Consider the following 12635-nt stretch of genomic DNA (forward strand, 5'->3'; position numbering starts at 1 on the left):
AGAGACATCTGGGATGATGTCAGACCATCTGGGCACCTTTGAGGAGGAATCTGACATTTCCTTCACAGTCCCTTGTTTGTCTGGGGAGCAGGGTGAGGGTGAAGCCTGGCTACCCTGAGAGCTGTGCAGCTCACAGGGACACAATATGTGGTTGTTGGGAGCTGTGGCACTGCCAGACATTGGCCCTGCTGGCCAGCAAGGGGAGAATTCAAGCACCTCATTAAAATGCAGATCCCAAGCCCACGTATTCACACTTTCCATTGCCTTAGGAGCACTTCTCAGTGTTTCATCCAGCCACCCTCGCAGCAGCTGGGCAGCAGGACTTCAACACCAGGGACACAGCCTCTGCCAGCTCAGCCAGCACCAGGGAACTGCTTGGACTCAGGATCAGCCAGTCTGAGAGCACTGCTAGCAGAGAGGAAAGCATTCCCAGCCACAGCCTTTGGAAAACAGGACCCACTGACAGTAGGAGATGCACAAGAACAGCCTGCAGAGAGCAGACCTGGGGCCATCTGCATCCATGTGCTAAAAGATCTCACAACTAAAGACAAAATTTAAGCACCCTTTGTCCTTCCAGATCCCTTGTGAGAAAGCAAGCTGGACAAGAAAGGAGCTAAGGCACAAGATGAAAGCTCAGAGGGAATTAGGAAGCCATAGCTGGACCATGTCCAGGAATAGCCATGTCCAGGAATGAGTCTGAGAGTGCAGCAGTGCAGGGAAGGGCTCAGAAATGAGATCTCCTACAGCAAAAAGGAGAAAAGCACAAGTGAATATATTGCTTGGCAAAAGATTGCAAGGAAATACAGGGAGAAAAACCAAAAGAGCTCCTTCTTCCCCCCTTCAATATCCTCTGTGCTTTGGTTCTTCTCTTTCCCTTTCCAAACATGCAGAGGCAGCTGATAAAAAGGTCCAGAGCTGGGTTTTTCAAACAGCAACAGCCCAACCTCATCAATGTCCCCATGGTCTGTCAGAAGGATTAACAGTACTGTGACTTAAGGACAGGCTGGCACCAAAGTCACACCTGAAATGGTGCAGACAGGGCCAGACAAGGAGCTGCCCTAGGTTTGGTTTGGGTCCAGAGCCAAGGGGAATGCAGTGGGAGCACCTCTGCCACCTTACAGGGAGCAGCTGAGGCACAGGGAGAGCAAAGGTTTGGGCAGTGCTGTTGCTGCTGAGGTTGGAAGCCACATCATGTGAGTTTTGCTTTCCTCTGTGTGCCAGTGACCTTTCTGCCCACATAATGCTGGTCACATGTCACCTGCCAGCAACAGGGACTTCTGCACCAAAACCAGGGGTTAACCCACAAGTGTATCCCTGGATTGTTTCACCTTCCTGCATCCCACTCTCAGAGAGGACAATTGGCCCTTTCTGCCTCCACAGGGAATGTCCTGCAGCTGAGGAGCTGCAGTGCCCCTCTCCCTGTCAATGCATCTTTGTGCTTTCCTTCCCGGCAGGCGAGAACGGCGTAACCAGGGAAAACTCCTTCGCAGTCCTGCACAAGAAGCATTTTGTTCAGGACTGACACAGGCCTGTCAGGGGAGGCAGTCTGAATGTGGAGTTCTGGACAATAAAGGTCTGTCTCCAGTCCATGGTCCAGTCTCCTCCTCCTGAGCATCCCAGATCCTTTGCTGGTCACTTGAACATTGCTGACTCCCTACATGGCCTTAAAAAAAGTTGCTTTGTTGTTTCCCAGGCTGAAAAACAACCATCCTTTAGAACAAATGTTTGTTCCTATAGCCTTTTCTGGAAAAGGTTCTCCACTTAACATTGAGTAAAACACAGCTCCACATCCATCCAGGACACTTAAGCACTGAATTTTTGCTCAGTAGATGATAAAACTGTCTTCAAGGATGTGATCAGCTGGGGGAACACACTTGTCCAGTAAGCATGATGAGGATAAATGCATGAAAAACTAATCTGATGATCAAAAGCTGATCTGATTTCTCAGGAACTGGAGCTCCATGGGTCCAGGGGGCAGAGTAGACGCTCAGTCTTTGCAATCTCAGTGCAGCACTGAGGATGTGAATAAATGCCAGTGTGAAGATTTAAGGAGGCAAGTTCTAATCAGCAGCAAGCATTGTTACTTGAAGCCCTTATCCCAGTGTGCAGAATGCACTACAGCTGGAGCAGTGAACAATCCTGTACAGTAAATAAGGCAAAGGGAAAAGCTCAAGGGCTGTCCCACAGTGCTACACTGAAATAACCCCACTGGGAACAACGGGGCTGCATGGGCACACAGCCAGACTGACACAGCAGTGTCTGAAGGCCACATTCTTCTCTTAGCTCATTTCTTCATTCTTCTCTTCTGCTTAGCTCATTTTAAGTGGAATCAGATCCCAAAACATGCCCAGTAGACAGTCAAACCCCCACCCTGTCAGCATGACGAAACATTTCCATGGAGATAGCAGCAAAAAGGTCAGCACCAGGGGGAAAATGGCCCATGCCCTCCATGCAGAGCTTGACATCTCTCCCTCTGCCTACCCTCAGAAGATGGAGTTCATCCCAGGGCACAGAAACTGTTCCAGTAATTGGGCACTGTCATTTTCTGTCACAAAGATCAGCCCCAACACAATCCTGGGAAGAGCTGGCACGCCCAAAATCTGCCCACAACACATCCCCTCGATTTCAGCAATCAACTGCTGTGCTGCAGAGCAGGAATTGAGCTGAGACACAGCTCAGCTTGCTCTTCATATTGATTACAGCCATCCTTCATCATGCAGCCCCTCTCACAGACAGGGTGTCCCAGCAGCCAGAGCCTGCAGGGTTTGGAGCTTTGAGCCCCTGCTCAGAGCATCCCATCCATGGTGTGCTCTGCTGGGAGAGATGTGCTGCTCCTCCCTTGGGACTCCCCCATCTGCATTTCATTTCACAGGATGTGCAGCAGGGACCTTACAATAGAATCCTAGGACAAGAGGGAGTGGCTTTAAACTAGAAGAGGAGAGATTTGGGTTGGATATTGGGAAGAAATTCTCCATGAGGGTGGTGAGGCCCTGGCACAGGGTGCCCAGAGCAGCTGTGGCTGCTTCCTGGCAGTGTCCAAGGCCAGGCTGGACAGGGCTTGAAGCATCCTGGGGTAGTGGAAGGTGTCCCTGCCCATGGCAGGGGGTTGGAATGGATGATCTTTGAGGTCCTTTCCAATCCACACCATTCTGGGATTCTCTGACCTCCAGTGAGTGAGGGATGACCCAGCACTTTTGCTCAGAGTTAGCATTAAGCAATGCAGGAGCACTAAATAGTTCCTTAAAAAAACCAAATTTGCCTGTTTTCCCACCTCAGAGTGTGCCACAGGGCCCTCACAGCCCTCCAACACCTGCCCCCATCCAATTTTCACCAATTCCAAACCCCCTCAGCATCTCCAGGCACAGGATCCCCACTCCCTCCTGCATCCAGCCCTTCCCCTGCCCACTTCCATCCTAAGCCACTGCCTCAGGCACGAGAAGAAGCCAATTCTTCACCCAAAACTCTGCAGAGAAGAGAGCAGATGTTTTGGAGAAGATTCTGTCACTGCATCAGGGGTAACTCTCCAAGCCAAAGCCCTCTCCTCACGACACAGCCTCACATCCCTCCTTCCTAAGGGACCCCAAATTGTATCATGTGCACCTCAGAGCTGCCTGTGAGCCCTGTAGGATGGCAGCAGCCCCACCTGGAAGAGCTGGCTCCAGCAGGATTCCTCACATCCCTCCTCCCTTAGGGACCCCAAATTGTGTCATGTGCACCTCAGAGCTGCCTGTGAGCCCTGTTGGATGGCAGCAGCCCCCCCTGGAAGAGCTGGCTCCAGCAGGATTCCACCAGAGGTGCCACAAACCCTTCTGAGCCTCAGCTGCTCCCCCCAGCCAGCAGCAAACATTCCCAGTGGAGCAATGAGTGGGACACACCCTGGTTAGGGGGAAGGGGGATGTGCCTGGAAACTGCAGCGCTGCTGCAAACAGTGCTAATCTAATAACTGCAGTCTTGACAAAGGTCTGGTGTCTTTGAGGCTTGGGGGATCTTTGTACAGCCATAAGCCAGACATGGGTTTGCCAGCTAAAGAGACAAGACTCTGCAAAGAGACAAGCACAGGCGAGGAAAACAACCTGCCTAAACTCACATAACAGATGGAAACACATGTAGAAGCCAGGTCTGGCTTCCAGGTGTTGCTCCAGCAGCTGGAAAAAAAAACCCTTTAATTCCAGCTTGGAAAGCTCTACTAAAGAAAAATCTTTTACTTCACTGACTTTTATGCATTTGCCAGAGCCTTGAGGATACCGAGAGGCTTTAATGGCTCTGCCCAGCCCCAGCTGGGGCCTCCACCCACTCTCCTGCCCATTGAAGCACCAGCCTGGGCCCCCATCCCAGTCTCAGACCAAGAGCTGTGCTGTCTGTAGCTCTGCTACATAAACCTCAGTGACCCCAATCCATGGAAAGACTTCCCAGCTTCATTTAGCCACTTCCATTTCACTTCAGCTCTGTCTGGTGCTCACTGGGCTGTGTCTGGCACCTGTTTCCAGTTCATCCTTTGATGAACTCGGTGATGGTCCAGTTGAAACGTCTGGGAGAGCTCTCAGCACCTTCATGAGTTTGCAGTTCAAGCCCCAGCAGCATTCCCATGCAAACTCTGCCCTCACCTTTGCCTCCTGTTTACTCCAAACTCAATTAAAGGACTTGCACTTTATAGGTGGTCTGGGATCTTCCTGGGAATTTTTGTCTCTGCTTCTACTGCCTCTGCATGAAGCCAAATTGGCTGTCAGCCCTAAGGCCAGCAGCAGATGCTCTGTGTCCTGGGCACTTGAGAGCACAGTGCTCTGAAGGCTGTTTCTCTGTACGACCCCATCATTATTTAGTAGTTTTAGGGTTAGGCAGAATATTTTGCTTTGTGCCAAGTACTTGCATTTCTCTTGGAAGAGATTTTTTTTTAAATTTTTATTTTCTTTGAGCAAATAAAGTCTACATAGATCTGATCTCTTATTTACTGTAGTGTTTCCTATATCCCAAATTCACACCTCCAGAGAGGACTGAGATGACGCTGCTGTGGTGTATTCCTGGGCAGGAGGAATGCAGCAGCTACAGAGAGCTCTTCTGTGTTCTCTGGGATTGTTTCTTTCCAGCAGAAACTGAAAGCCTGACAGCCCTTTCCTCGTCACAGGAGCTTTGAATGCTCTGGAGGCTGTAATTAGAATTAGCATTTTTTCCAAAGTTCCCTGGCGATTTCAGGTTGTTCTCCTGGGCAGCAGCTGTTGCTTGGTCCCACAGACAGCAGGCTCACAGCCAGCTCTGCACCAGCCCAGAGGAGTGTGGAAGGAGAACATGGAGTGCTCAGGTGCTGGTCTGCTCCTTCTCCACCCTGAAACTCCTCGGGGGTGTTGATGCTGAGGCTCAGAGGGTGAGGGCTGGGCACACAGGGCTCTCAGAAGGGTCCAGCACTGTGGGTGACTCAAGGGTACCAACAGTGTCCCTTGGACAGGCACAGGCAAACGAACTGGAGCCCCTGCAAATCCCCAGCAGGTCCCAGTCTCAGCTGGGTGCCTCCTGGAGCAATTAACCTCAGAGAAAATTACAGCCTGGCACGCCACCAGTGACAGGTTGCCAGGCTTGTGGTGAAGCCAGCTGCTTAACTGAGTGTGTGGCATTTATTGCCTGTGGGAAAGGTAAGGTGAAACTAATCTGTGGTTGAAACAACTCTGTTTTACCTCTGTAAAATACCTGCAAACTCATCCTCTTGTGGAGATATTCACAGCTGGGAAGGTTCTTGTTCTGTAACAAGGGTCTTTTCTCACCGTGTTCAGTGAAGCTGGGTGATGATGCAATGATGGTAATCACAAGGTGGTGAACTTTTAACTGGCCCCTTTTTGTCCTGGTTATACCAATATAAAGCTGCTGTATCCCCTTCTACCTAGCCAAAGGTACCATAAAATCAGCAGGGCAGGCTGCTCAGAGGGCAGATCATTTTGCTTCCCAGTAAACCCTGCAGATATAACATCTTCCCCAGGCTCTCCTGGCTGTTAAAAGCAACTATTCCACACAGAACTTGCTGTCTCTTTGCAAAGTTCATGGGGATTTTCCTTGCCAGTGGGACAGCAGTAATGATGTGCAAAGCCTTGAGCACATTAATATTTTTTTCCTCATCATGCTCAAGAATTTTCTATTCATGAATTTCATCTCCCTGCCAGTGCTAAAAGGAGACCAGCAAAGGCTCAGATTCTCAGAGGGGTTTGACTGCTGCAACACATCTGAGTCTGCTGGACATCACCAGAGCTCAGAGGCTATGAAAACTGAGGAGAAATATCTTCCCCTCAAAGCTAGTGCATCTCTTAGTGATGTGAGGGGAATGTTTCAAGGGTCCTGATCACAGAACCAAAGAGCTGTTAAAGCTGGAAAAGACTTCTAAGGTCATCAAGCCCAATTATGACCACAGCACCACTGTGTTCACCACTAAACCACATCTCCAAGTGCCACATCCACACGTTTTTAGAACACCTCCAGTGATTTGATTGAAGCTGATCAACCAGTCTCTGTGTGCTTGCAACTGGACATTTGTTGCTTCAAAGGCTGAGCTATCATAGGAAAAAAGGGATGGCACCAACAGATAAAATTTCACGTTGGAAAAGGAAAACCTTGGGAGAGGAAGAGATAAATGACTCACAGTTGGGTTGTGGGAACTGCAGGATGAAATCCTGACCCCACTTGAGTCACTTTGCCATTTGCTTTGTGAAGGCAGGTGACAGAGGAGTCCAAAATCTCCTCAGGTTGCTACAGAAAAAGGTGCACAGCTGATGTTTGCCATCCTTGCTTACACAACCCTAAAAACTGTCCTTTGCCACAGTCCCTGCAGCTGACCCACAGGAGCACCCTTTGCAATTGCTGACTGTATTTTTAGCTGACCTTGCACATGACTCAGGAGAGAGAAATGAGGAAAGACAGTCCCATGGGATTCCCCAGCTCTCTGCACACCACCACAGAGCACCACAGCTGTGAGAGTCCAAGAGAAAAGACAAAAAGGAGACATTGCCTCTGCTCAGATGTATCCTGCCACCAGGGAATCTGTTTGTAATTTAATAAACATCTCAATGACATCAACAACTGCTAAAAAGGACACTGAGCAGACATGGCTGTAACTGATCACACTTTCCTAGAGAACCAAGAGAGATTTATTTTTCAGCCTGTTCTAGATTTTGGTCTTTTCTTGATTAATCTGGGGGGGGTTATGATTTTGATCTTAACTCCACAAAGTTCTATTTTTTGGAGCAGCTGGAATCCAGGAGAGATAAGTGCTTCCATCCCATAGCACTCCTCCATAATGTACCAGTGGTTCTCCATGAAAGGAATATACTGAGATAACAGACAAAAAGTTGGGTGTGGATTTTTTGTTTGTATTTTTATTTTTGTTGAGGTTGGGATTGAAGGTACTTGAGATAGTATTTCATGTTTAGACTTAGGGGTTTATTATTTTTTATTTGTCCAATAGCTTCACAACCATGAGTTTTGTAGTCTTTTTTGAGTAAGGCACAAAATGGCCAATTATCTCTTGTTACAATGTCTTTTAAGACTAAACTGTCTCATTAATAAATGATACTTAGATTTTTTTTTAATTTAATAACTGATTCTTCAAAGCTCGTAAAAAAACTTTTCTGTTTAATTACAAAATACTACTTAAACTCATGAAGAAGGAAGAAGAAGGTGAAGAAGAATAATTTACCTCTGCTCTAAAACTTTCATCTTGCTTTATATTTATTACTGTATTCTAAAACTCCGAACTTTTAAGTTTTCTGCTGGGACTCTGTGCCTTTCAGCACAGAAAGTTTTAAATTCTCAGCATCTAGGATTTCAACAGTTGGGTACAGCCTCAACAAAGGCTCAAGAGGAACCTCTCTGTAGCAGATTTGCCTGGGATCCATGTTCAGCAGCACAAACTGCCCAGGCTATGAATTAAACCTTTAGGCATTAATGGCTGTGTTGTTTTTTGTAGGTGTAATGAAAAGAAACCCTGATACTCAGGAGGAGAATAAAAGCTTTCATGGTGCAAGGTTAATCTGCTGACTGCTTGTGCAGCTCACTAAAGCACCAAAGCCCTTTGGAGTTTTAATCTCCCTGGTGCACACGTGGTCACTGGCTGTCTGCTCCCAGCCTGCAGGACTGGGGGCATTTGTGCCAGAATTGTTTATTCTGAGAGGCAGGGTGGTCATTTTTCAGCAGGAGGATAACAGAAAGCCAAGAGCCAGGCTCTGTCCACAGGGCTTTTTACAGATTCAGAGGCAGATTGATTTGAGACCTCATTCAGGACAGGACTAGAATTGCTTTTTAACAACTCTTTTGATGAATCATCTTGCTCCCCAGTCACTGGGGAAGATAATTTGGATTCATAGAATTCATATTCCATTTATATTTGATGTCCCCTTCAGCTTGGCATGGTGGCTCACATTAAGGTCTGTGTCCTGGAAAAACATCTGAGATTTGTTCTGAAAGACTCAGGCTCCCAAAAAGGACAAAATGACTTTTCTGTCAGCAGAACCTCTGGAGTTATCCTTCACTAAGTGTTTTGCCGAGGTAATTTAAAGGCAGCAGTGTCTTCTCTGTGCTGTTAGACTGGATGCTAGAGTCTGCTGAATGCACTTTGCTGGGAATTCTGCCTGATCTGCCTCTCCTCAAACTGCTGAGAACAGAACCATCCCAGAAAATCCTACGCTCAGTTTTGGCAGCACTGACCTTTACAGAGTGATGAACCCTTCTACATTCCTTATTCCCACCCCACTCCCACTGACACGCTCATTTCCCATTGCAGGCAGACCACCTCACCTTGAGGTGTCTTCAGAGCCACCTCTCACCTCAGACACAGCAAACATTTTGCAGAAGAGAAGTGATGAGACAAATGTGAGCCAAGCTTTGCTACCCCAGGGCTGAGCAGCCCCGAGCAGACACGAGGAGGAGCTCACCTGCTTCAGCTTCGTGCCCACCATGGAAGCGCTGCTGTCCAGCACGAACACCACGTTCTTGGGCAGGGGAGGAAGGTCTGTGGGGGCGAAGTAGTGCACAAAATATCCATTGAGGATCTGAGGAAGAGCAAGGCAGTCAGGAAATCAAAGGTAGATCGTGGTGCAACGTTCTACACACGTCATTATGGGATATCTGGGTATTTGGGTGCTTTCGGTGGCTGTGTCTACACTAGAGGGTATGAACGCTCCTTGGAATCCCTTTTAATTCTATTTCCAGAGACCCTCAGGATCCCCCCTTAATTGAGTTTATCCAGACTGGATGAGCCAGCTGGAGCTCTCCACATCTCCTTCCATGGTTGACATCCAAATGAAGTTTGAATCATCCAAATGAGTTTCCTTCAAGGATGTAACATACGTGCCCACAGATCAGAACCACAACTTTCCCTTGAAAAACTGGCCTTGCATCCAGATAAGTACAGCCAGTGTATTGAGAAACTGAAAAGCAGACACAAAAAAGAAGCTCAGTGAAGCTGGGGTTTAAGTCCATCTTGTGGCTGCTGATTGACTGGTTTCATTTTGGATAGTTCTTACAAGATGGAGGAGTAGCCTTCACTTGGAAAGCATTTTCTAGGAATTTGGAGCAGGCAAAACAATTAAACCATCTCAGGTACAGTTAATAAAACAGAAAAGATGAATTGTGTGTACAGTACCTGAACATCCCCAACGCTCAGCTCCCTGCTGACATCATATCTAATGATGAAGTCTCCCAGAATTCCATTTCGGGCGATCCTGGTTTGCTCAACAACACTGGGGTTGAATGTAACCTTGGCTAAGGTTTTGGTGTGCCCAATGACAGTAGAGGGAGGAGGAGACACATCACCTGTTGAGATAAAACCACAATATCACAGGTTTTTCCCATTGCCTTACAGAAGTCAAGGCACAGCACAGCTGGTGTTGCTGTGGAGCCAAGTCAGCCAGCAGAGTGACTCACTGGGATTGAAGATTCAGTGATTAAAAAAAGAAGGATAAAAATAAATTAACCCATTTCCTCAAACTTTAAACTGAAACCCATCTAGCAAGGCTCTCAGGGATATAAATGTTTGTAGAAAATTCCTGTATTCTGTTCTGTTTGGCCGGACAACCTCAGACATGCACGTGCTGTTCATTCCAGGCAGCTCCAGACATCCAGGACACAGATCCTACACCTGAGATCCTGACAGTCACTGCAGGTATGATTCACCTGACCTGTCTGAGCATTCCTTCCAGGACTAGATGAATCACACTGTAGGTTTTTCCTTATTGATTGTAAGGAATTCTTCAGGTGGCATGTTCAGATGTACTGCAGTCATGTGGGTGGGATTGATCCGAGTGACTGATCCCTGGATCTGACAAGTGTCTTATGTGTAATGTCTACCTTTTAACAAGTCCCCTTAGCTGCCTTTATGTTCAGCAAAAGTTACCATAATAGTCACTGCAATCTCAGTCTAACTAATTCAGACAAAATCCAGCACCGCCAGTGCAGTCACACAAATTGCATCCCTAAGATGTAACTCATCCTAAACTCTGAAAATCCTTCCTGAATCAAAAAAGAGGGATGTGCCTGGCAGAGGGCACCTCAGATAAAGACAATTATTTAGGTCTGAGTCACCCTGCAGGAAACTCTCCTTGTATTGTTAGCTGTGCTCATTCTCTAAAAGTTGAGGGATGTGGAAGTTCCCTGTTGCCTCCCTACATAAACACCTTACCCTCTTTTTGGTTTGCCACCTGTTTCCCTCTCAACTCCATTGGGACCCTTACATGAGATGGATTTGGCCCCTGAACTTCTCAAGATTTTGAGGGCTTTCACCCTTTTCCTAACTGGCTTTTGAAAACACAAAATATATATTGTCAGCTGAAGTTGTTCTTGGGTGCTTTAGCTCTCACCGTGATTATTCCAACAATCCTCTGAGGCACAGAAGTTCTATTATGTCTGCTCCTGGGCTGGTTGGAATTGGTAGGAATCAGCTGCTTAATTATACTGTGAGGGGAAATCTCAAATCTTTCCAAAAATGCCCCAAAAAAATCTGTGGTATGACAGGGAATTTAGGGATGGGGGAGGTTCAGTTTCAGTTTTGGTGCACACGATGCAAATACCTACATATAAGTTTATTTTCTAGATTCCACTATGCAAGTGGAGATCAGGTCAAGAGTGTCAGAGATGAGGGTATAATACATCAGACATGCTTTAGGGTAATTTTAATTGACAATAAATTAACTATAGTGATCCAAATTACAAGGTGCAGGCGGTCTGGGAAAGTTCCATTCCAGGGGGTCCCAAAACTCTGTTTATGTAATGAGCAGTGGCACTTCACCTTTGTAAAGGGCTTTGAGCAGCATTAGGGAAAGGCAATGTGACATCTGTGAGCAACAATGAACACAGCCTCACATCCAGACCCCACTGTGATTTACAAAAGCAGAAATATGTGATTATCTCCATTTAACAAGAAGGAAAATGGAGGCATGGGGTGGTTACCTAACTTACCTGACTTCCCACAGGTGGAAGTCCATAGAAATGCCAGGATTAGGGTCCTTGTGTGTTTATGAAACGATTAGCCAAATCTGTAACTTTTACTCTGAAGTGCCATGTACAATCTAGGTTCCTCTAGGCAAAGGAATGAGAGTAAGATTCATGAATCAATAGCACTCTGGGATGTTACTGCCAGGATGATTTTGCTTTATTTTCACACCTGTCCTGTGAGTGCATTTGAAAACACGAGGCACAAAACTGTTCTACTGAGATAGGGAAGGGTTTTTATCACAGGCCCAATTTTACACAAGCAAATTATGGTTAGAGCACCTGGACTGTGAAACAAACTCCTCAGCAAAGCCTTGCCCAAGGAGACTGAATGATAGAGATCAATCAATTTCAGTAAAATCAAGAACTGACTCTGCATCACAGCTTCTCTGGGAGAGCTCCTGTCCACTCCTCCTGATGGAAACAGAGAGGGAGGTCCCAGCCAATACACTGAAATCACATAAGGATGCTAGTTTTTGTATCTCAGAAGGGACTTATAAAATGATTACCCTGAGCTTTTACATTTTTTCTAAAATCCATGTACAGTTCAGATTTCTCCTGGCAAAGAAAAGTTATAAATCAACATTGCTGTAAAATTTTACCTCAGTCTTGATCTATTTTTATTTTTATAGCTGCCCTTTGATCTGATGAATCAACAGATACAATATGTTTTTAATACAAAATGCATCAGATTTGCTTGTATCTGCCTGCCTGAATTATCCATCTGTCTTCTATTGCTTCCAGAAATCCCATTTTACTGCCAGTGTGGGAAAAGCCTAAAATACACAGAAATGGCTTTAAAGTCCATTTATAATTTCTGATCTGGAGGTTTCACTTTACTTCTCCTCAGCTGCTGGAAGGAAAGCCTGCTGTGGGTTAGGCTGCCTGGTCATCTCCCCCCAGGGTCAGTGAGAATCAGTCAGAAGCTCCCTCCTTATTCCTCCTGCACACCCCTGTCCGTGGCCTTTGGGCAGCACTTCCATTTTTTTCTGCCACAAATACAGTGATGGGTGAGGCCAAGGAGCTGGGCCACAACAGCACAAGCTCCAGTCTTAACATTTCTCTGGACCACTGGAAATCAGCTGATTCAGGCAGCAACTCCCTGCCTCAGTTTCCCCACCTGTTAAATGAGCATAATCACACGTAACCCATTCTTTAAAGCAATGTGGAATCCA

At 46.7% G+C, this 12635-nt stretch overlaps 1 protein-coding gene across 1 annotated transcript in view; it reads right to left on the minus strand.

Annotated features, from left to right (window-relative positions):
* Nucleotides 1-12635, minus strand: part of ITIH5 (inter-alpha-trypsin inhibitor heavy chain 5) — a gene marked incomplete at both ends in the record, with an annotated part of 47304 nt that overhangs the window by 16526 nt on the left and 18143 nt on the right. Inside the window, 2 exons of the mRNA XM_084206648.1 lie at nt 8907-9023; nt 9617-9786. Coding sequence (XP_084062774.1) covers nt 8907-9023; nt 9617-9786 — 287 coding nt within the window. The remainder of the gene's footprint in view (nt 1-8906; nt 9024-9616; nt 9787-12635) is intronic.

Source organism: Fringilla coelebs, assembly GCF_963513975.1.
Source record: "Fringilla coelebs genome assembly, chromosome: 5".
Classification (NCBI taxonomy): domain Eukaryota; kingdom Metazoa; phylum Chordata; class Aves; order Passeriformes; family Fringillidae; genus Fringilla; species Fringilla coelebs.